Source organism: Malus domestica, chromosome 05 (genome assembly GCF_042453785.1).
Source record: "Malus domestica chromosome 05, GDT2T_hap1".
NCBI lineage: Eukaryota > Viridiplantae > Streptophyta > Magnoliopsida > Rosales > Rosaceae > Malus > Malus domestica.
The window spans coordinates 36,758,071-36,783,184 of record NC_091665.1 but is presented as its reverse complement, the minus strand read 5'-3'; the positions used below and the strand labels follow the sequence as shown (position 1 = coordinate 36,783,184).

The window sequence follows — 25,114 nt, the reverse complement described above, 5'->3', positions numbered from 1 at the left end:
CAGTAGCTAAAACGTCATATCATAAAACCACGTTCACAAGTATGTATATAGTCATCAATCATATATACCACAAGGAACGTAAAGTCGATAAAGCATGATATTGATAAAGCATGGTAACTAATTCACTCATAAACGTTGCATAAAATGTAGTCATAAAATCATGTTTTTCATGTATGCATTTCTAATAGTAAAATATGCATTTTGGAAGGGGTCCACTCATCTTACACTGTTGGCGAAGAGCCGTGCAAACAAGAGAGGACGGAAACGCCATAAACAATTGCACCTAAACACATAATGGTACCAATTAATAAAACTATATCATAGCGATTGAATTTCAGGAAACGGACGTCATAAACGAATTCAGAACGTTGAAAAACATAAGGTGGACCTCAGATACCCCCACTCCTTGCCACGGGGTGGTGGCCCTGACGGCCACATGCCATTTTGGGTTACCTAAAAAGTCACCGGCAACAGCGGTGGAGCACAGTACCTTTGGTGGAGGTGTGTGTGCTCTACGCGCCAGCAAAAGCAGGCACCCACGCTCGCCCACGCTCAGGTCCATGCGCGGCCTACGCACCAACTGGGTTCTATGTTTGGGCCGGTTCAGTACTGGGTTGGGCTTGGTTCATGGGCTAGGGCCATTTAGGTTTGGGCCAGGCTTACATGGCCCAAAGGCTTAGGTTGGGCTCAATGGGTCGAAGGCCTTGGGTTGGGTTTTAAACCTAGATTTGGTTATGGTTTGGGCCTGGGTCCGGAACTTTGGGTTGGGTTGATCCGGTTTTCAGGCCGGATTCGCGAATGAGGAAGCCGGAGCTTTCCAAGCTCTGTTCAACCCCCAAACCTAACTAAAACAAGTCATGCAATATACCAAATTAAAACCCAAGGAACAAGGAAGAGATTCGTATTAATTTCAAGATGTGAGGTGGCCGAAGTTGGCCGGAAAACGCTCTAAAACCCATGGGTTCTCGCTGGAAACTAGGAAGGGTTTCCCGAGGTGTTCTTCGTCCAAAAACCACAAAAAAACTACTCAGAGACCTCTCAAAATCACTCCTAAATACGATCAAAGAGGTTCTACGAGCTTACCATGATCAGAGGTGGTGGAGACTTACCGGTTTTTCCTTTGTACCTTTGCACCGGTTCTCGTGGTGTCCAGGTTCTGGAGTCGTCACACACAGATAAGGGAGAAGGACAAGAGTGGTGAGGGAGATCAAAGAGAGATAGAGAAAGTTGGTATATGTGTGGGTGTGCAAGTTAACCTCAGGGAGGGTTTGGTGCAGCGAGAGGAAGAGGGAAAGAGAGAAAATGGAATCTATCAAGCCAAGTCTCAAATAGTGCCATACACAAACTGAAAATAAAAACTATCATCGTAACTACTCCAAAAGAGATCAGTGCAAAATCTAATCATTTAGAAACCACAAATCAAAAGAACGCAACACGTCTTTCAAGATCTAGATAGTTTGTTTAAGACTAACCAACAGTCTGCAAATAAAAATGCAATACAAGACAAACAAATTAGTACTCAAAGCCTTCACGATAACTTCACAGAATTTAGAAATGGAACACGCATCACTAAAAGGTACAAAAGTGACGACACACTGAAAACCAGAACCATGTGATTCACAACCCCCCGACTGAAGCTAATTAAATGTATCATTTTCCCGTAGGCAGGACCATTCGCCCGTAGCCAGTAACATACGCCTGTAGGCAGGACATTCGCTTGTAGGTAGATCATTTGAATAACCACTAAGTACATAAGAACATTAACATAATATTTTTAATATATGTATATATATATATAACTATCTTGATCGGAGTTCAGTAGCTAAAACGTCATATCGTAAAACCACGTTCACAAGTACGTATATAGTCATCAATCATATATACCACAAGGAACGTAAAGTCGATAAAGCATGGTAACCAATTCACTCATAAACGTTGCATAAAACGTAGTCATAAAATCAAGTTATTCATGTATGCATTTCTAATAGTAAAATATGCATTTGGGAAGGGTCCACTCACCTTACACCGTTGGCGAAGAGCCGTGCAAACAAGAGAGGACAGAATGCCATAAACAATTGCACCTACACACATAACGGTACCAATCAATAAAACTATATGATAAAAATTGAATTTCGGGAAACGGACTTCATAAACAGATTCAGGACGTCGAAAAACATAAGGGGGACCTTGGGTACCCACGAGTCGCCACACGCCATTTTGGGTCGTCGGCACTGCCGTGGACGGCGGCAGAGCATATTACCTCCTGTGGAGGTGCGTGTGCTCCATGTGCCGGCCAAGGCGCACGTGCTCCTACGCGCAGGCCCACGCGCCCATTGGGTTTTGTGTTTGGGCCGGTCTGGTTCTGGGTTTTGGGCCGATTCAGTTCTGGGTTGGGCTTGGTTCCTGGGCTAGGGCCATTTGGGTTTGGGCTAGGCTTACATGGCCCAAAGGCTTGGGTTAGGCTCAGTGGGCAGAAGGCCTTGGGTTGGGGTTTGAGTCTAAATTTAGTTATGGTTTGGGCCTAGGTCTGAAACTCTGGGTTGATTCAGTTTTCAAGCCGGATTTGTAAAGGAGGAAGTCAGAGCTTTCCAAGCTCCATTCAACCCCCAAACCTAACTAAAACAAGTCATGCAAGATACCAAATTGAAGCCCAAGGAATAAGGAAGAGATTCGTACCAATTTCAAGACGTGAGGTGGCCGGAAAATGCTTTGAAACCCACGGGTTCTCGCTGGAAACTGGGGAAAGTCTTCCCAAGGTGTTCTTCGTCCAAAAACCAGAAAACTACTCAGAGACGTCTCAAAATCACTCATAAACAAGATCAAAGAGGTTATAGGAGCTTGCCATGATCGGAGGTGGTGGAGACTCGCCGGTTTTTCCTTCGTACCTTTGCACCGGTTCTCGTGGTGTCCAGGTTCTGGAGTTGTCACATGCAGATGAGGGAGAGGGAGAAGTAAGGTGAGGGAGATCAAAGAGAGGGAGAGTTGGTATGTGTGTGGGTGTGAAAGCTACCCTTAGGGAGGGTTGGGTGCATCGAGAGGAAGAGGGAGAAAAAGAAAATGGAAATGGGGCCGGGGACAAAATCAGAGGGAGGGCCCTATATGGCACACCATTTAAGGCCATAACGTCACATTTCAAACAAATATCCTACAACCAAAGTGAAATTACCAAAATACCCCTTTCATTTAGTATGCAGAAGGACGGGACGGAATGAAATGGGAAGGGATGAGACGGGACGGAATGGAACGGAATTGAGAGGGATCAAAGATGCCCTTGGATGGAAACAAGGAGGAAGAAGAAAGGGACGAAGATGTTATAATTTTGTGTTCCATGGATGTGGAACGAGTCGTTTCAGGAGGGTGAGGCGGAACGAAAATTCATCCAAAATTCGTCCCGTGGAACAGTATGTTCCACCCGTTTTAGATGCACCAAACGTGGGACGAAACGCCTCGTCCCACTTCGTTCCGTCCCGTTCCACGTATCAAACGGTACCTAAATTCCAGGATGGGTTGTTACGATTCCTTTCCCAATATTAATTGGTTAATTGCAATGGCAATATCCCACTTTAATCAGCATGCCTCATATTTATTGAAAATTACTGATATATATATATATAATACGGTGACTTGCAAGGGTGAACATTCTTAGTAAACCAGATCATGTCTTTTTACAAATGTATTTAATATTTATTTATGTTATGTATTTGTATTAAACAACAAATATTATTTGATGTGAATTTATATACTAAAAATATAGAAAAGGGAAGTGTTATTGGCACTCCAAAAATCTCATTTTACACTCCTCATAAATGTATTTTTCTTTACTAATATATAAAGTTTGGAGTGTAGAGTGAAATTTTTAGTGTGCTAATAACAATTTCCATAGAAAATCCCTAATCTCAAAGTTTACCGAGGAAATTAAACTCTAATATATATTCAAGTAAAGTCAAAGAAATTAATTAGCATGTCTCACACATGCAAAGTTGCTAAGTTGCAAATCTCCTAATCTGAAACTTAATTTGATAAAGCAGGAATACCCTTTAATTGATTAAGCTTTTTTTCTAACCGTGGTTAGCTTCTTTCTAACAATTTTCTGACCAAAGAAGCAATACCATCTCAAAATTCGCTCCACCAATTGATTGGAGACCAATAGTGATGTGGCTATGATGACCTCATTTGATACTAACAGATGTAATTTCCGGGAAGCACTGCAAGCTTTGGCCATCAGCATCTTTCTATCTATGAATTGAAAGGTCAGCTAAAGACTTGTCTTAATATTGACCAAAAGTCCCTATAAATACAATAGAGATGTAAGCTTCTTAATAATTCCTTTCACAACATAATAGAGTGACATAAATCGCCCACCACTAAAAAGCACCGTTGAAACTCTGGCGTTGCTTCTCTATTATCTTAAGATCGGTACTTCTTCGAAACCAATCCTCTTTAGGGTTCATCGGCATCCAGTCACTCCATGTAAGTAAACATTCAACCAGTTTCTCTCTTGTAAGTTATTTTACAGGCAATTCAATTGCAGGCATCAAAAGTACAAATATGCCAAGTTCTAGTGAGTGGGGGCAATACTACCAACAAGCCCTCATGGATAATGGGCAGAAAACAACACCCATTAGTGGAGGGTTTTCTGATTCCACTATTGTCACAACAAGTAGCCATACTGTGACAGAAATCAGCCCCAGCAGCCCTAGTGGGGGCCAGCGCACGCCAACAGGAACTGTGTCAAAACCCATCAGAAGGAGGTCTAGGGTTTCAAAGAAGACGCCCATCACCCTCCTCAATGCCAACGCCAACAACTTTCGAGATTTGGTGCAACAATTCACAGGTTGTGCTGCTTCTAGCACACCCCTTTCCTTTGGGAGCCAAAAGGGTCCGATCAACTTGAATTTTGGATCCAATAATAACGTGACTAGTTCTGTAATGGCACCTTTTGACAATCATAACTATAACTACCAGTATCATCAACAGTTGCAGCGGTTGGCGCAGCCGCCGCTACAAGTACAGCAACAACAACAACGACAACCGCTGCTACAGTTGCAAGAAAACCAACACTTACATCAAGGGGAACAACAAATGTATCCGATTGACAATGTTAGCGGTAGTGGTAACGATGTGTTCCAATATTCATCGACTAGTGTTAATTATAATCCTATGCAAAGTGTGGAGGTTGTGGATGGTTTTGTCATGGATCAGGAAGATATAGCTTTGCATGAATTTTCTAGGGAATTTTTCTCCAGTTAGAATAAAGTACTACATATTCATGACTAGGTCAAATAAAAAACAAAAGCAATGTAAATTTCTCTTTGATTATTCGTTAATGTTTTATGCTGTAATATTAGAATAATGAAGACATCATTTTCAAATGTTGCTCATATATGCACGATATACTATTACTTTATTTTCATTTTCTTAATACAAGCGGTAGGGGATCGGACACTTGTATAATGTGCTTCCGTAAATAAATGCTCTTAACACTAGCTGTAAATTCTTTCCATGGTATGTCCACCATTTTTTTTTTGGGGGTCCAAAGGTAATAATTCATTACCACAACAAAAAAAAATATTTACAAATTGGGATCCAATTACAAATAAAGTCCAATACTAAAATTTGAATCCCCCAGCAGGCCCAACCAAACGGATGAGTCAAAGCAAAACAAAACAAAAGCCAAAAACCCTAAGTACTCAGCCGCCGCCAACACCGCCGACCACGAACCACTGCCTCTTGCAGGCACCAGAATCCACCCAAAAGAAGCCTCCAAATCGAAAATCAAGAAGGTTCCACCCGTCTCCATCATGCCCCAACACTCAAATTTGCAGCCATCCAAAGAATGAAACTTGCAGGAAAAACCTCCCATAAGGAATCGTGCCAATGAAGGCATACAAATGGAAGGTGGTGGTGTAACCACCTGAGCAAGAGCTCTACACACCTTCCAAGATAGAAGCGAGATGCGGTTAGAGAAAATGGTTGTAGAAATGAGAAGTAGTTGGATCGAGAAGGGCCAAAACCATTGGGGGTAAGTAGAGAAATGGTTGAAAGGTGACATGGATGTTAGATAGCTGCATGAGAAGAGAAAGAAGATGGTCGGGATTAGGGATGGGCAAAATACGCAAGGGTTTGGGTAACCGCGGATACCTGCCCATTTAAAGTTTACGGTTACGGTTATGGATAACCGTTTAGACAAACAAACGGTTATGGGTATAAGCGTTTATCTATGAAATTTAAATGGACGGTTATGAGTATTACCCGCGGTTATAACGGGTATCCATTTACCCATTTATTTTTGTTTTTTACTTTGGAGTTATTGGTGATACTAATTCAATTTATGCATATGGGTGTGTGAAAAATCATGGAATGTAAACCTTCTGATTATGCATATTGATGAATGGTGATACTAACTCAATTGATTTGGATTTGGTACTCCGCTTTTGTTTGCCTTTATCTTTCTTTTTAAAAAATATTTTTTATGATAATTGAGTGTACAATGTAAACCTTGTGTGATCACTTACATCTGTTGAATTTATGTTAATTGGTGTCGGTGTTCCTAAATGGGATACTACTTCAATTTATACATTTCTTTTGTAGGCCTCTTTTGGTGACAACTACGAGTCGATAAAATTTTGTGATTGAACGTGCTAAAGCATTAGTGTTTGAAAGTGTTTAGTTTCGAAATATTTTGAAGCTTTGAATCATCTAGTATTCAAGTTAATGACTACTCTTTGTTTTTAGCCGCTTTACTTTGTAATCATATGGATTATAATTAAAGACTTGCTTGGGTATAGCAGAAAAATATCGTTTGTAAACTATTAGTTCAATTATTAGAATTGTATGAGGACTTAAATGATTAAAATACGGAAATGCATGCTAAAATAGACCTATAACGGTGTTTAATTGTTAGAAAATGAAATTATGACAAATTTTTCTTTTGTAATTTTTAAGTTGTTAAAAAAAACATGTAGACGGGTGAAAAAATGGGTAAATGGGTAAGAAAAAGGATAAACGGGTTCAAAAACGGGTAAACGGGTAAATGATTATGGTTAAATGGGTATACGGTTATGGGTATGGTTTACCGTTTATAAACGGTTATGGGTATAGGTATAACCGTTTATGCAATTACCCAACCGGTAAACGGTTATGCGAGTATGAATATAAACATTTATGAGTAAATAACCGCAGTTACCCACCCGCCATAACCGTTGCCCATCTCTAGTCAAGATGAAGGAATTTCCGACAAAGGCGAAAGTTCCACTAGATCTGAGGCAAGAGGAGGAAGAAGGAAAGGCCGAAAACAGGGAGCAACAAGGAAAACTGAAGAAAAATAAGAGAAAAAAAAAATAGAAGAAAAAAGAAAGGACTGTCACCGACCTAGGCCTTGTTAGGGCCGGCGGTTGAACGGAGAAGAAAGTTCCGGTCACTCACACAAGGATGAGAAACACTCTCGGTTTGAGAGAAATAGTCTCACCGAAGGGAGATAAAGTTTTGAACAAAGCGCTTAGGGGACTTTGAACCATTATTTTGGTGTGGAGGAATCCCATGCATTCTCAGCAAGGAGAACCTAATTTATCGAATATTTATTATATGTTTGTGTGTGTTTTAGTTTGTATAAAGTTTTACAATATATACGGCTTATTAATTTATTACCCCTTAAAATTATTATTTAGTCTCATTTTACATACTGAACTACTTTTGTCCTACTTTGCTCTTGAAAACTTACAATAAAATGGTTGCTCTTCTCTAGCTTTATGATGAATTGCCATTGTCACTAAGAAGATTAGTCGTCAACTGAACTCAATGATTGGATTTGCAAGCTTAAATACCTTTCTCCTCTTTCACTTAACCTTAATTTTTTTTCTCAACTTTTCTTGCCACAATTCACATGCGGTCTGGCAAATATGTGGTGATTTACCAAAATTCCCATGTAAGTGATACATCACCAAGTATGGGGCTTATTCTGCTTGTGTGAAAAATAAAATGTCCGAACTACGTTTTGATAAAACAAATATTTGACAGAATTGACAAAAAATGGGGTGATCCAAGACTAAATGAGACGAAAATGGCAATTTCAGTGGACAAAGTGAGACAAAACTAGTTTTAAGACTTAAAATGAGATTAAATGGTAGTTTCATAGGGTAAATTAATTAATAAGCCTATATAATATTTTTTTAGAAGGGAAATTTAACGAAAAACTCCTGTTATTGTTCACTTTAACGAAAAACCATATTTTAACACTAAAAAGTCAATCATGATACTATTCACTTTACCATTTATTTTGTCTTTATCGTTAAAACTCAAAGTTTTAAAGTCTTTTTTATTTGTTTTCTTTTTTTAGAAGGGGTCAAGCAAGTAAATGCTCTAGTTAATGCATGTTAATTACAATATTTCCTTTTCCTTATAGCAAGTCACAGCAATGTAAGCACTGAAACTTTGAGATAAAGAAATAATACCTAATTAGCTTTTAAAAAATTGGATTTGATGATCCGTTTAGCTTCAACATGAACTAATCAAATCTTGGAGGTTCCAAATTCCAATGTTCCACTGTTCCTGTTGATGGTGTGCTGTAGTGGTGTGCTAATGCTGCTGCAATAATTTAACATTTCCACTGTTGATGGTGTGCTGCAGTCCTAATGCTGCTGCAATAATTTAACATTTCCGCTGCTGCAATAATTTAACATTTCCACTGTTGATGGTGTGCTGCAGTCCTAATGCTGCTGCAATAATTTAACAGTTCCACTGTTGATGGTGTGCTGCAGTAGTGGTCTGCTAATGCTGCTGCAATAATCTATTTAGTCACGATCATTGACTAATGACTATTGACTTGTAAGATAGTAGAGAGTGAAAAAAGGGCGAGGGATCTGGACAAGAAAGTGGGCTGTTGTTTTGTTAAGGACCATTTTATTGTAAGAAATATTAGTATTCTGCAATTTGGGTTTATCCATAATAAAAAGCCGATCGACTCTCACTTGGTTGACCAAGAATCTGAGCTTGCTGATCGACTCGGTAGTTGGTCTATATGCGCCAAGTGTAATTCAATTTCTTGTTTCTTTGCCCCTTTTTAAAAACTTAGGAAACATTCTTCCTTTTGCATTTAACCTTACACTTGCTTAAAAATTATGTTACGTAATACGCTCTAAAATCATCTATATTCAAAATTTTTAACCATTAAGTTATTCATCAACAACACACTAAGTCACCAAAATTTAAAATCCAAAATCTTTGAAGTATAAATATCCAAAAGATACATTTCAGGATTTTTTTGGGTATATATACCGATGCCATTTAAGGAATATGTAGGATGTAGCCTTGTTTAGTTGGACTGGTTCCAGTCAATATGCTCTTTCCGAAGCGGTGTAGGGAAATTCCATCCAAAAGCCGTCAACCAAATTGGACTGATCAGATCAGATTTCCAAGTTCCTTTCCTTCTCAAATAGGTTGCTATAATTAGCTTCAAAGACTTGATGGTCACGGGTCTTTGTCTTATAATTCTAAACTGATCTGTACACATTTGCCATCTTTCAACATGCATGCTTTTTGAAATTTCCAAGCATCACTAATTAAACATTAAAATTCATGGTAATATATTTGTCAGAATGGACAAGGTGGTTCATGAGAAATAATCGGAAGTCTCCCTTGTGAGGTCTTCTGTAATTGTTATTTGACTTAGCTGCTCTTAGAAGTAACCTAAGTTTTAGCCTTTAAACTGCTGTACTGGTTACTCATTCATACAACAAAAGTTGATTAAGACATTGTGTTCGTTTCTTTATATTAAATTTTAAGTCTATTTCTTGATATAGTAGTTTGAATAGTTGCTAATCTAATTTGTTAGGACAATGTATTTATTGTAAGCAGCATGAGGTTTTAAGTTCGACTTTTACGAATAACGAATTTTGACGTTAAATTATGTTTAATTGTCTGGCCCATATATCCATCTTCCAATATCATTGTATAAAAAAAATTGTAGTTCAAAATATAGGTTTGCGACAATTTTGGCTTTTAAACTAAAATGATCTCTAAGATTGGTATAACTTATCACTTTGGTTCTTGAGATTTAAAATCGATAGCACTTGTTTCTTAGTTTGTCTACCATCAATCATTTTGGTCGTTGCGTGAAAAATCTTTGTTAAATAAGGAGAAAATAACAAAAAAACCCTTCATTTGTCAACTCATTTTAGTCTATTGTTAATTAAATTGAGTGTATTTTTATCATTTTGATTTCTTATTTAACTGTGTATTTTTTCAACAGAACAACAAAAATGATTGATAGTAGACAAACTCAATGAGCACTTCTATTAATTTCAAATCTTAGAGATCAAAATGAAGAATTATGTCAATCTCATAAACTATTTTGGATAAAAAGCCGGACAAATTTTGATGTTAAAAATTCACGAGAAATTAAACTGTGTGAAGATGAAGTGCATAAAAAAACATCTAAGAAAAAAATTGAAAAAAAGGGGAAATGAGATGGGCTAAAAGAAGGGTAATAGGGTTGAGGGAAGCTGTTGGGCTCGGTCTCGGGTTAAGACCCGTTATGCAATGCGGTTCGCGGGCTTTTTGCTGCAAACTGAAAATACGAAGCCGCGAAGAACAGATGAACTCAGCAGAAAACTCAACACTCGAAGAAGAAGATTGAGAACTGAGGAGGTATGTGGGCGGCAACGGTCTCCTTCCCATGTTATGCATGCCCGAAACGAACTTCTCTCTCAAATCGTACGGTCGCCAAACCATTGAACCTCAGAGTCAGAGCTTCGTTCTTCGACTATCCTCTCGCAAGCAAAATCTTGGTTACAAGTATGGATTTTTATGTTTACTTCGTACAATTACTGTGAATTAGGTTGGTTTTCCATTTGGGTTTTCTTCATTATGTGAATTGTGGTAAATTTTGATTGATTTATCGGTGAATTTTGGTGTAATTCATGCAGTGGAGTGGCTCTTGTTCTGAGTTTTTACTGTTTTATCATCTGGGTTTTCTTAAAGTTTAATTTTTGATGCATTTTATTGATTTATTATTTAATTTTTGACATAATTTCTCTACTCAATTGTGTTTGGGAAGTTTTGTGTTGTTATCATTTGATTGGAAATATATTAGCTTGTGAACATACATTGAGTACAGTTTATTTGGATTGAGGTTAGCAGCACACACTCGAATTCGCTGCGATGATTCAAATGGAATGAGTGTAGGTTAGCAGTTAGTACAACTCAAGTTTAAGATGAGTGTGAAGATTATAAGGGAGTAGTTTAAGACTGATACAAATAGAATTTCCAGGGTGACTAATTTCATTGTCGTTGTTCAATATTTTTTAAGAGGAAACGGGATGAGAAGAGGTTATTGTTTACAAGAGGAAGTGAGGTGGTCCATTTTGCCTATTCCTGTACATGTGAAGTTAAGTAGGCACCGGCAAAGCCGGAAAAGTAAAATGATACGGCTAACACAGGTTGTTCATCTGTGTTTCAGATTCAGACATTAGCAACATTAGCTAGGATGATAGTTAACAAGGTAGCATTGAGAGTCATGGATGGACAATCTTCTTTGGAACATTGTTAATGGCTAAGCCTTTTGTGGATCTATAGAATATGATTAGGTTTACTTAAGCTGCTTCTAGGTGCGCAATTACTTGGTTCTCCATCCAAAGTAAGCTCACTACAAGCAGAGATTGTCTTGGCACTAACTAAATATCTCACTTGTGTTTTTTGCAATCATTGCTTGGAACGAAATTTAAGTACCATTTGCAGTTGTAGTCAACAATCGCAAGAGCAAGGAGTTGGTAGCAGCTGTAGCAATTTCTTCACTGAGGCCTCAGATCCTTGCATTTTATCATGTATTCTAAGTTTATAGCCTTTTTATGTACCATAGTATAGGTTTGCAGCAGCAGCTATAGCGAGTTAGTACTTCACAAAGATAATACCAGATAACCGAAGATCCCCAAAAATATAAAGATACTATGCAATTTGTCTTTAACTGTCCAAGTTCTAACTGTACTTGCTCACGGACATCATTCTTTTTTCTGCATTTTGTCCCTAAGTTTAAGAGGTCCCAACATTGATACTTTGTAAGCTGTGAATCTGCTTGATTGTGGACATGACACAAGTAGGGTAAAATTCCCAACCAGCCTGCTTCGGATTTGGAAGGGGTGAATAACTGTGGTTCGCCACTAGTTGTCTCTGTTTTTTTTTTTTAAATAATAATTTCACATGATCAATTGGTCTAACAGCACTCAGTTTTCACTTTGTTATGTATTAAATATTAGAGAAATCCTAAAAACACTCTAAAAAATGAGGCTATGAATCTCCTTAACATTTCCCTAAGAGCAACTCCAGCGGGAGCTCGTGCTCAAAGGATGGACTGCGGAAAAGGGCCTGATTGCCCGAGGGAGGAAGTCCAGCGTTGGCTGGCGAGCGAGCCCGAGCAGGCCCGAGGAAGAGGCCTGGTGATTCGTGCCGGCCCGAGCGCCCGAAGGCAATGTGACGTGGGCTGACGTCAGGACGACGTCAGCCATAATATAAAAGTAATAAAAATTAAAAATTAAAAATAAAAACCTAGGTTTCGAACTCAACGGCTCTCGCCGGAGTTCGTTGCCGAGGTTGATGATACAGCAACAGACAAATGGCAAAGACTAAACCCAAGGGTTTCAACTCGAAACACATAAAAAACCAAAGAATAACTCAAGCAATTGAAGTAGGGCAATAACCTCATTTGGGTTTGAGCAATGGAAGCTTGAAGCTCTCGGCTTCAATGGTGGATCACCCAAATGGTGCTCTGATGATGCATGCAAAGATATATTCAAGTTCCTCTCATCTAAGGGATTGAGATTTCAAAGTTTGTTAGTTTGATTTGCTTCGGTTTCAAAGAAGAGGAAGGATGAAAAGGAAAAGGAAGGATATATGGATTGGAATCTGAGCCTGTGCCTTGGCGTCGGTCCATTTTGTTATTCATATGAGAGAGAGAGAGAGAGAGAAGGAATAGGAAAAGGAAGAGTGTTGTAGAAAAAAATGAAAAGGAAGAGTGTCGTGGAAAAAGATGAAAAGGAAAAGTATGAAAAAGGAAAAAGGAAAAACATTTAAAATGATTTTGTATTATTTTATAAATAAAAAAATAATAATATTTTATCATCAATTATCAGGGCTATTTAGTGTAAAGGTAAAGATGCAAAAAATGATTACTGTTTATTAAGGACAGTTCACTGGGTAGATAACATAGTAGATAGCGCTAAGGGCCTCCACCACGCTGGAACTGCTCTAAATATTAAGTATAACATAGTAGATAGCGCTAAGGGCCTCCACCACGCTGGAACTGCTCTAAATATTAAGTTGTGACATATTATCTCCTCTTATGAGTAGATTAACGGCCGAAAAACAGTACTAACTGATTTTTGGATGCAGGGATAACCGTTAAGACAACAACAACGTTGGCGGACGGAGACAGATAACCATCATAGTTAAAGCCCGAACACTTGAAGAGAAACCAGCGTAGAAGGGTATTTGTACGTTAACTACAAAACTCCAAGTGTGTGGTCCTTCAGAGAGAGAGAAAGAGAGAGAGAGCGAGTGAGTGCGAGAGGGAGAGGCTGTGAAGCTCTCTATTTCTGTGAGAGAACCAATTTAGCAAAAAACCCCAAGAATTTGCAGTTGAGAGAGACAGAGAGTGATGGAGGAAGAGAAGCAGCAGAGTGTTGAGGAGGAGGAGCGTCCAGTGAGAGTGTATGCAGACGGCATTTATGATCTCTTTCACTTCGGCCATGCCCGTTCTCTCGAGCAAGCCAAGAAGCTGTAACTCTCTCTCTCTAGAATTCAACTGGGTTTTCATATTTTCAGTGAAATTACATGCTTTTTCTTGGATCTCAAGCAATTTCCCTGTCAAGGCTTGAATTTGTTTCGGGGTTTAACTGGATGTTTACTGTCTTGAAGATTGGTTAAGTAACATTTTTTAATTAATTCTCTCTTTGCTTGTGTCTGCCTTGGAATTCGAATTCGAGGCCAAAAAGTTTCTTTCCTTGTTCTTTGTTACTGTTAGTTGTAAATTTCCAAATTTGATAAGTTGGATGAAGTGTGATTTGGGTTTGGATTGTTTCGTTTATGTCTAAAATCTAGGTTTCCGAACACGTACCTGCTTGTTGGCTGCTGTGGTGATGAAATTACCCACAATTATAAGGGAAAAACTGTTATGACTGAGAAGGAGCGCTATGAATCGCTCCGCCATTGCAGGTTAGTTTATCAATTTGCCTAAAGTTTTTCACTTTGTTAGGTTAAGCTAAACACAGCGAAGGGTCGGATGGAAAGTACTTGTTAATCTTCTGCTTATTGCTGTTAAAACCTTTTTATGATTGCTTTGCATCTAACCAAAAATGTAAATTCGTAGTGTTGAAAACCATACTTTGCATCGTCACTCTCTCAGTTACCTACTTTACATTTCTCAATTGTTGTTCCTGAAGCATGGTGTTGTAATATATATGCTACAGATGGGTGGATGAAGTTATCCCCGACGCACCATGGGTGCTCTCGCAGGAGTTTCTTGACAAGCACAAGATTGACTTTGTGGCACATGACTCTCTTCCGTAAAGTTAACCAACCCCAAATTAATTACGATTTGCAAAATTTCTGTATCATCAATCTGATGCTTCTTCCTTGTCCTAAATTTGTAGCTATGCTGATGCAAGTGGCTCTGGAAAGGATGTCTATGAGTTTGTAAGTTCTGTTGATAACCGAACCCACGTGTTTATTTCCCATTCAGATCATTGTGGCCTTCTCTTTTTCCTTTTTGTATCTGTCAAGGTTTTATTTGTTCTCTGTACTGTCGTGATATAACCACTTAATATTGAGTAGATTAAATTCTGGGTGGCGATAGGAATAAACACTTACTGTCTTATATGCCCTGTTTTCTTCTAATTCTTGCTGTTAGGTTTTTGCTATTAATTTATATCCTCTTCTTCTAACTCCTAGTCTTTATCTGTCATCTTGCTTTGTTTCAGCCACTTATGCAGTTGTTTATCGGTAGTTTACAAGTGTGGATGCTTCCAGTGTGTTAACTTTTTGTAGCAGTTCTTATTCTGTCGATATGGTTATTCATCATTCTTGATTTTCATAAATGGCATGTTTTATTTTGTAATTGACATAAACTGCCACACAGGTTAAGTCCGTTGGTAAGTTTAAGGAAACAAAGCGAACTGATGGGATCTCTACGTCAGATCTCATAATGAGGATAGTTAAAGATTACAACCAGTATGTGATGCGTAATTTGGACCGCGGGTACACAAGAAAGGATCTAGGTGTTAGCTATGTGAGGGTGAGTTCTTGTTTATATGAATATCTCATGTTAATGTGATGGCTTGCTTTTTTGTTCTGGTGTGAAAAGTGATATCCGTCATCCTTATCTCCTACTATTAGGAAAAGCGACTGAGAGTGAACATGGGACTGAGAAGATTGCGTGAAAGGGTGAAGGTGCACCAAGAAAAAGTAGGAGAGAAGGTATGTATTCCATGATGCTTAATAATATTTCCTACCTTCTCATATGCATCATTGACTGGAGTATCTGAGATTGTAATCCAGCAGGCTTCAGTACCCTATACCGTTCCATTACATAATGTACGCGTTACCACAACTTACACCATATATGTAGTTAGTAACACGCTTCAATACCCTATACTTTTTGTATTGCTATCAGTTTGGAATTTCCTTTCATAACTGCATCATTGGTGTTTCATATACTAAATAGATTGGGTTGCATATATTTAGAAAACAACGCATGAGAGAGACCAACCATTTGTTAAGTCCAAAAAGAATCGGATACGTGTATTGCCTTTTTGGTCTGGCCTCTCCGAGGGTACCTTCCTGTACTTTTACTTATGGCCTCACTCTGTTTGCAATTTATGCTGCATACTTTTGCAATTAGAACATATTTTTATCTTCTTAACGGACTATTGGACTTTGACATCTCTAATCTTATTTGCTTCTGGCATCATTTTTTGTTTTCACATATTTGTTGATTATTTCCTTATGTTTGCACTCAGCTAGAGTGAACCTGTATTTTAGAAAACCTTTAGGCTTAGAAATACCAACGAGACTCAACCTGCGGACTTAAGTTCCCTGATAATATTGATAATCTTGGTTTTGCTGGGCCCTTATTTTTCATGCACTAGTAAGAGCACTTAGAGCTGCAGTAAACGTGTTTTCACTTGGAGCAGCAGTAAACGTGTTTTTGCTTAGGATTTTCGAGTCGTAAGTTGATTGATATTTTACTCCGATGTGAATGTGCAGATACAAATAGTAACACAAACTGCCACAATGCGTCGTAATGAATGGGTGGAGAATGCTGACCGGCTGGTTGCTGGATTTCTTGAGAGGTTTGAAGAAGGTTTCCATAAAATGGTGGGCTCTCTTTCCCTTATCTCAGTTTGTTATACCGCTTGTGTTTGTATGCATGAGCTGATTTGAACATAATCAGGGAAGATTTATCTCATTTTCTTGACTTGAAAACTTGTCCTGGCCTTCCATCAGGGAACAGCCATAAGGGACCGAATTCAAAAGCGAATAAGGAAGCAGCAGTTCAGAGGGCTTTTATATGAAGAAGAAGATGATGAATTCTATGATGACTCTGAAGAAGAAAACGAGGATGAAGACGAGAACTGACGTTGCTTCTGTTGCTGTCAATTAGGAGCTGAAATACTTGTCCGTTGTATTAATTAATGTAGAACTAAGTAAGAAGTCGATAGCATTAGATTCCTTGATTATATGACTTCAGTTTGTGAAACGGCCAAAATCAAGGCTTGGATTTTCAAATTCAATTATAGTATTCTGTCATTTTCGTTTCGGTAGGTGCTTGTTTGATGTAGTTGACACAAAATCTTTATGAAGATCACAGATTTCTGCGAAGTCGTTCGAGTTTCCACAAATTAACAACTTTTCATTTTTCGGTTTCTTGTTTCGGAATCTCTCACATCAGATGAGGGTGATACCACCATCACTACATAGGAAGCTTTTTACAGAATGCACCCACCAAAACCAAATGCTGGAAAGGTTTCCTTGCAAGTTCAGCAGAACGAAACTGGGACATGCCTTTTTCTTTTCTTCCTTCAGCATTCCTCTCACCTCGTTGAGTCTATCACATGGGGAATAAAGTGCAACGGCTTTGTCCTTGAGAGCTGAGGAAATTTTAGTGCTGGTGGCTAGTATTTTAACGCCATCAAGAGACATACATGTGCTACATGGTTATTATACGAGATGGAATGACTTTAAAGTTATTTGGAAGATTCACGATTGATAAAATAAAATCATATTAAAATCAATTGTTTTTTTATTTACCAACTGTTGTCCGTTCATGTTATTTGAACTTAGGACATCTTCCAATAAGACGGAGACTGAGTCTACAAAACAAGTAATCGTTGACATCGTATTTCAAACATAATTTATCTTTTACAAATAATTTGAAGTTCAGTTGATTAAAATCATCTAACCATTCTACTCGAGGTCCTGATTTAAATTTTAGGAAAACTAATGAAAATGACTTGAAAACTTTAAGTTTTAATGATAAGGACAAACTAAAGAGTAAAGTGAATAGTACCAGGTTTTTCGTTAAAGTGAACAGTACCATGAGCTTTTCGTTAAAACTCCCTTTAAATTTTTTTTCCTCAATATGACTCGTACAAAAGAGCAATTAACATTGATCTAATCGAGTAACTTTTAACTGTGTTGCACAACAGGAAAAAAGATATGCTGGAATCTGGACAAAGATTTGAAGGTCCCAAAAGTAAAGCTTGGATAAGTGTGAGGTGTAATTTTCATGTCTTTCAAAAGTATTGGTCCGCATTCACCCTGAAAAGAGAGCTGACATTTTTTTTATTATTTAAAGTCAATTAATAAGTTCATGTTTAACAGTTTACACACACACAAATGAAATATGGCAATAGCAAAAAAAAAAAAAAAAAAAAAATTAGAACAATTAATAATATAGTTTGCATGCTACAAAACTCCTCCATTCTCAACTCCATGAGGAAAGAATGAACTCACAAAATAGGTTATATAGGAAGAGAAACTAGTAAAACCAGATACTAATATCGAACCCTAATACAAACTCATGAGTTTCTGCAGTCATATCCACTCAACTAAGCTCATGACTTCTCTGTAGTGAGTCTCTTAGGTTGTGACAATCTCAGAAAGAGAGGGCATGGAGTCACTGGACTTGAGCCTATGCCGGCAAGTCGGACACGAAGAGTGGCAGAGCAACCACTTGTCAATGCAGGCAACATGAAACCGATGGTTGCACTTGGGCAGCACCCTTAACTTGTCCCCATCACAAAAATCTGCCAAACAGATAGCACAGCCTGAAGACGATGAAGATGGAGAAGTAGTACCTGAGTCAGCGTAAGTTGAAGTAGGCAAAGCCACCATTTCCTTCTTCTTTAGGCCTGAATTAAGCCGGCGTGAAGCTACCCATTGGACCGGTTCAGTGAGGGTGCGATTCGTGCATTGAAAAACACAGTGTAACATGGAATTGAGACCAAGAGCACACACAAAGGCACAAAAGATTGCTGCCAAGATTACCATAAAGTTGAGATGATGAGTGGGTTGGAATTGATCATGATTAGGGTCTTGATCACAAAGTGTTCTTATTGAGATGGGACTGGGAATTGGAGGAGGGGGTGTTTGAGCCATAGAGATAGATATGAAAACTGAAGTGGTGGAGAAAATTGTAAACTTATGAGAGTAGTAGTAGGAAGATGGAGATATAAGTTTAATTAGTGGGAAGAAGGGGCATGAACATAGTTTTGATAGTACATGCTGAAAGGGAACGTAAATTTGAGGGAACATATAAAGAAAAGGCTATGGCTTAGTTAATGTAGGGTGTGGAGAGCAATGTGATTTTGGACATATGCAAAATACTTGGCTCATTGAAAAAGTTCTCTTACTAGACAAATTAGATTTGACCTGTATACATAAAGTTTTTTGTTGTGACCTTAAAACATATATGTATAAGATTGTGATTTGCGATTAAAGAAAATATAACTCTTGATATTGAAGAAGCCAAACATTGTTTTATAAGAAAAATAGTCCTTAATTAAGAGAACTTGCATGACATAGATTCACCGTTACATGACTTCTCATGCCCATAACACAAAGACATTTTCTTCTATAATTAGCACATACATTATTGTGACGGTAAACCTGTGTCGTACAAATTGTTCTCCTCAATTAATGGAGCGTGGGGAGAGTAAGGTGATGGATGAGGAAAATGGTGGCATGTTTGGATATGCTTGCTTGGCAATCCACTGTCTTCTTCTCTTTTGTTTAATGCGCTTCAAACCGTACCAATTCCTATTGGTTGCTTGTTTCCCACCAACTTGCAAGTAGTGGACAACACGTAATTTTGGAAATGTAAATTAACTCTACTAAAGACCCGAAACAATTGGATATGATTAGACCAATCTCCTTCTAACTTCTTGGCAAAATCTGAATGAACTACCTATGAATCTTTTCCTGTGGTCGTTGATTGAATTAATGCAATATTTTTCTTTGACAAAAGATCTGATATGTAAAAAAGAAAATTCAACAAAATACTGAGTTGTGTCATTATAATAGGACGTATTGAACTCATTGCGTATATTATCGTCAATCCCATTTCAACAATTCATATACAACTTTGAGCGATACAGTAAAAGCATTTTCTTTTCTCTTCTTAATTGATTTATGTATAGGATTCCATTCTCTTGCCAAAAACCCTACATAATGGAGAGAGAGTTGGAGAAGTGACAAACCCCTATACTTTTCATTTCAAAACCAATAAACCTGAAAAAGATATATTTTTTGTGAAAGAAATTTTTGCCGTACAAAAAATAGCATTTGTGCTTTTATGTAAGTTAAATTTGAAACAACATCTGACTAAATGAAGATAACCACCACTAAACCAATGTTAATTGATTGAGATACCGGACCTTTTTGAATGAGCTTGACTTAAGTTGAGTCACAATTGAAGTAAAATTCTAAGTCTTCCGACCGAGTTGATTGCATAACATGTTTCATGTAATTATTAGATGAATTATGAAAAAAGTGACTATTGACAGCATTTCTTATATATATATATATATCGGCTAAGCCACACAATGAGTAATCTAATTTGGTGTTGAATTCGTCATCCACGAGATTCAAACCTAAGACCTGTCACTTTTAAAAGAAGAGAAATATCATCATATCGTAATATTGAGTGACATCATTTTGTATATTAGATACACATTACCCAAATAAAGTTCGAAGTGAATAAAATAACACAGCTGCGCGCGTGCAAATAGTAGCATCAACACAATCATCAGTATCTTAAGCGTAAAGAAATCGCACAATAAGTATGCTCAATGTTGGTGTAATTGGAAAAGAATACACTTTTGTTGTTTTCTGATTAATGCTGATCTTTGTTTCTGTAGTTTGGGCATCCCAATTCGGAATTAACTTGGCTACTGAATGAATGAGAGGAGTTCCTCTTAAGATGCATTGTTATCAATTAACATGATTTTGTTTTTATGATCAAAATTCTTCATATTATAAATTAATTTGAAAATATAATTTCTGCACAAAATCGATAAAATGTGAGATCGTTTAGTCATTGAACTGTATAAAAACAAATGGTCGGATACTGTAAAAATATTATGAACCGTCTATCTATTTGCTATAATTGATTGACTAAACAATTTTATTTTAAATTGACTTTTGCAGAGATGATCTTTACAGAGTAATTTATAATATAACAGTTTCGATTATAAGCACGAAGTTTTGTAAAGCTGTTACAAAATATATCAAGAGGAACTCCTCTTCATTCTCAAGGAGTCAAGCTTTCCTCTCCCAAGTCCTTTTCCCAACTTCTACAAATTTATCATTTAAAAATGTTTTTATCTTTTCTAATTTAGCATGTCTTTTTCTTTATAGTATTCTAATTAGGGTAGGTGCCTTGGTAATTCAGCCAATCTTGACAATTAACTGGTCAAGGAATTAGAGTAATCCAAGAAGAAGCATCGCAATGACTACTTTACCTTTGACATATATATTTTCATTTGAATTAGGGTTTTTATCACAAATGGTCCTTGAAATTGACCATAATCATTAAGATGATCCCTAAAATTGAAAATCAATCAATGTAGTTCCTGAAAATAGATGTCGCAAATCAATGTGGTCATTTCGTCACAATTATGTTAAAAATTCTGTTAAATACTGATGTGACACATAAATGGGCCTCATAAGTAATTTTTTCTCACAAATGGTCCTTGAAATTGATCTACGACATCAAAACGGTCCCTAAAATTGACCCGTGACATCAAAATTGTCCCTAAAATTGAAAATTGATCAATGTAGTCTCGCAAGTAAGTGTCTCAAATCAATGTAGTCCTTCCCAATTCTGTCAAAAATTCTATTATGTGCTAATTGACACATAAATGGGTCACAGAAGTCTAATTATATTTAAAAAAAAATTTACAAATACGCTTAATAATTTAATAGTTAATAAAAAATTGTCAACCCAAAAACCCAATCCTACAATCACCTCTGATCTCAGTCCACATTTCTCTACCTCATTCGCTCTCTATTCTCTAGAAAAAAATCTCAATACACTCATCTTTACACACTTCGACACCCTTCACCGAATTGAACTTGGATTGAGATCACCCTTGGTGATGGCTTGGCCCATTGGCAATGACTTTTGGGATATTACCGTTAATATTTAGGCGATCAACATCTTCATAACCTAAATCTTGGAGAGCTTGTTAGGCACTTCCCTGGTGGTCTGGTGATGCAAAGAACGACGAGGTTTGCCTTGAGATAATAAGGTTATAACCAAGGGGCGTCTATTATTGGTTGAAAACTATTTCCATATCCCCTCTTAGGCCTTGGTTAAGCCTTGTGCCTTTGAGAATTTATGGAAGGGATATCTCTTCGGAGTAGGCCTTACTATAAAAAATAAAAAAAAATCCATTGTGCAAAAGTGTATTTAGATAACCTTTTTTAATTAATTATTAAACTCATATCAGCTAGGGGTGGGCAAACGGGTAGTGGAACCGCAGGTTGGGGCGGGTAATCTAGGTTCGGGGTGGGTACAGGGCAGTTCCAATTTTTTTGGAGAGTAAACGGGGCGGGGCGATGACAATTAAGGTTCGGGCCCGAGTCCAAATATTGAGAAGAACGGGCCCCTGGACCGGCCCAGCCCGTTTCTTAGTCCATCATCTAGGATCCAATCCCCCAGTCTCCTTAGCTACAAACTCAAGACTCAAAAGATCTCAATATTATCCTTGCAACCTGCCACCGCTTCCATAGTCCCACTCCACCACTATATGCGTGACCCCAATGGATTTCTCCAACTACAACCCAACCCAGATGGCAAGAAGCTCCACATGTTATACAGAAGCAGTCCCTTGAAACCTCGTCACCACCGCCGCCCTGAATAAACCACCAATCCCCTGAATCACTCATCCAACACCCCCCTAAGACTCTTTCTCGTCTTCTCCCACCCACAGACTATGTGTCACTCGTCTTCTCCTCCTCGACCTCGACGACATTAAACTTAGAACCGCCGCTGCTGTCGCACCACCCATCTCTTGATTCTCCTCCTTAACGAAGACCCCCATCATCAGCACCTTGAGATGGTCAAACACCACCATCGTCAGCGCCATGCGAATCAAAATCGACCAACATGCCCTCTGTTCTTAGTCTTCCAGTATCTCCTCTCAGATCTTAATTTTCCGCAAGATTGGGCGTCTAGCCTATCTGGGTTTTCATTAATCTGCAGGTACCGTATGGTGGGAAATCTGAGATGGGTTTTTGTTTCTTCTTTTTTTTTTTTTTTTTTTTTTTTTTGAATTTGTTGTGGAGTTTAGACTTTTTTTGAATTTGTTGTGGAGTTTAGACTTTAGTCTCATCCTTCTTCAATTTTGTTTCTAATGTTTAGATTAAGGAAAAATTGAAGGACAATGTCTCTTGCATGTTGTTATCTGTGTAGGGATCTTGCAATCGAAGGGTATAAACCCAGATCCCTTTTGTTGATCTTGAAAAGGAACTAGAGACAAAAGTGATTGATTTTGTTGATTTTGGATAAATGGTGCCATGATTTTATATGTATGGATCCACAATGGGAAGTGCATACAAGGCGGTGATGGAGTTCGGGTTTATCGTGACGGTGAAGCAGCTGAAGGACTTGAGGAGGTACTTGAGGATGGAGGAGACGTAGACTTGCTAGGGAAGCTAAGGCACCCACATTTGAACCCGTGGGGACCCGTAGGAACAGGCCTGTTTCAAAAGGGCCGGGTTAGGTCCGAATACCATTTTGAAAAATCCAAAACCCGCCCCACCTTGCCCCGTTTTATTTACAAACAGGTCCGGTCCGGTCTTGTTCCTTCAATTTTGGGCCCGGCCTGGCCCATGCCCACCCCTAATATTAGCACATAACAAATTCTTTCACAGAATTGTGGCGGAAATATCATATTGATTTGCGACACCTATTTTCAAGGACTACTTTGATTAATTTTCAATTTCAGGAACCATATTGATGGGGTGTGTCAATTTCAGGGACCATTTGTGATAAAAACCCGTATATCTTGTGGGGCCCATTTATGTGCCACATTAGAACTTAATGGATTTTTTAACAGAATTGTGACAGGATGACTACATTGATTTGCGACACATATTTTCAAGGACTACATTGATTGATTTTTAATTTCAAAGATCATCTTGATGGTGAGACTCAATTTCAAAGACCATTTGTGATAAAAACCCTTTGAATTATGAGCTATACAACACCATAAACTTAAGTTATAAACACTACGAAATTTCAAAAATTTGAGAGTACTGATTGCTGTGAGTGTTTTATTTAGGGCTGGAAAAAAATCCCAAAAATCCCAAACCAAACCAAAAAAATCCCGATCCCAAACCAAAATTCCCGAAGTTTTCGGGATGTAATCCCGAACCAAACCGAAATTTTCTGTATGGGATTCGGTATTGCATCTCCATTTTTCGGTATTCCCATACCGAACCGAAAAAAAAAATATATATATATATATATATTATTTTTTAATTATAAGAATTATTTCAACCGTTGATTATTTTGGATTTAATCTGTGCCGTTGATTTGTTTTTAGGTCAGATCCAAATGGTACTCTTTCTTTCCTTTCATTTGTTTCCTCCATCCATCGAAGTGATCTGAGTCTGACTGTCTACCACCACCGGCCCTCATCTCTCATCTAGAAGTGATCTGACTGTCTACCACCACCGGCCTACCACCACACAGCCACCGCGCGCTCTCTCTCTCTCTCTGTCCGCGCTCTGCCTCCAAATATTTCACTCACTTTCGCTCCCGCTCTCTCTCTCTCTCTAGAAGCCGAAAAATACATTCACCAGTAAGCGCTCTCTCTATCTCCATATCTCTGAGCTAACTCTGGTTAGCAACATTTCTAGGTTTTTGAAATTTTTGTTTTGTACGAATTCTTATTTTCTGGGTAATTTTATTCCAGCTCCGTGGCTTGTTCGAATTCTTATTTTCTGAGATTTATTTTGGCTGTTTGGTCCTCCAGCTCTGGTTCTCCGATCATGCATTTACTTAGATTTGTATTTTTTGTTTTGTTTGGGGTTATCATTTTTGGATTTTTTGTATTTTATGTATATGTTTGGATTTTGGTTGATTTTATTGTGCACTGTGAAAATAAGAAATTGATGGGAAACTCACTGATTATTCCGTCTAATTGATGGGAAACTCACTGTATATGTATATGTTTGGATTTTGGTTGATTTTATGTATATGTTTGGATTTTGGTTGATTTTATTTTGGTTGATTTGATTTTGTTTGGGGTTATCATTTACTTAGATGTATGTTTTACAGCTGTTGGATATTAATCACTTACTTTCTGATGCAGGGTGTTGGATAGATTTGTACACAGATTTGACATGTTCTACTTCACTATTGCTACATCCACTCAGCTGCTCATTTAATCCTACAGCAGCAGCTGCCCAAAATTGTTTTTTGTTGAATCAGGTTAAGCCCATATGGGCTATGGGCTGTTGAATTGACTACACAATTGGACATATTCATTACTGGGCTGGGCGGACAGATTCTGGGCATGGCCCAATATTGGCTTTTTGTCCAAAAGCCCAAAAGCCC

At 38.0% G+C, this 25,114-nt stretch overlaps 2 protein-coding genes across 2 annotated transcripts; both read left to right on the top strand.

The window, feature by feature from the left end:
• Window positions 1-4,312: 4,312 nt before the first annotated feature.
• On the top strand, window positions 4,313-5,372 carry LOC103409064 (VQ motif-containing protein 22). Its single transcript, XM_008347883.3, has one exon. The coding sequence runs from the start codon at window positions 4,549-4,551 to the stop codon at window positions 5,248-5,250; it is 702 nt and encodes a 233-aa protein (XP_008346105.3). The 5' UTR covers window positions 4,313-4,548; the 3' UTR covers window positions 5,251-5,372.
• Window positions 5,373-13,346: 7,974 nt separating this feature from the next.
• LOC103435306 (choline-phosphate cytidylyltransferase 1-like) lies at window positions 13,347-16,866 on the top strand. The gene is made up of 8 exons (XM_008373692.2): window positions 13,347-13,767; window positions 14,089-14,202; window positions 14,457-14,552; window positions 14,640-14,682; window positions 15,125-15,280; window positions 15,382-15,462; window positions 16,252-16,362; window positions 16,492-16,866. The coding sequence occupies exons 1-8, from the start codon at window positions 13,646-13,648 to the stop codon at window positions 16,621-16,623; spliced, it is 855 nt and encodes a 284-aa protein (XP_008371914.2). The 5' UTR covers window positions 13,347-13,645; the 3' UTR covers window positions 16,624-16,866.
• The last annotated feature ends 8,248 nt before the right edge of the window (window positions 16,867-25,114 follow it).

Coding starts and splice junctions, on each gene's coding strand:
- LOC103435306 (XM_008373692.2), top strand. CDS start 13,646: ATGGAGGAAGAGAAGCAGCAGAGTGTTGAGGAGGAGGAGCGTCCAGTG. Junction 14,203..14,456: donor GAATCGCTCCGCCATTGCAG/GTTAGTTTATCA, acceptor TATATGCTACAG/ATGGGTGGATGAAGTTATCC. Junction 15,463..16,251: donor AAGAAAAAGTAGGAGAGAAG/GTATGTATTCCA, acceptor GTGAATGTGCAG/ATACAAATAGTAACACAAAC.
- LOC103409064 (XM_008347883.3), top strand. CDS start 4,549: ATGCCAAGTTCTAGTGAGTGGGGGCAATACTACCAACAAGCCCTCATG.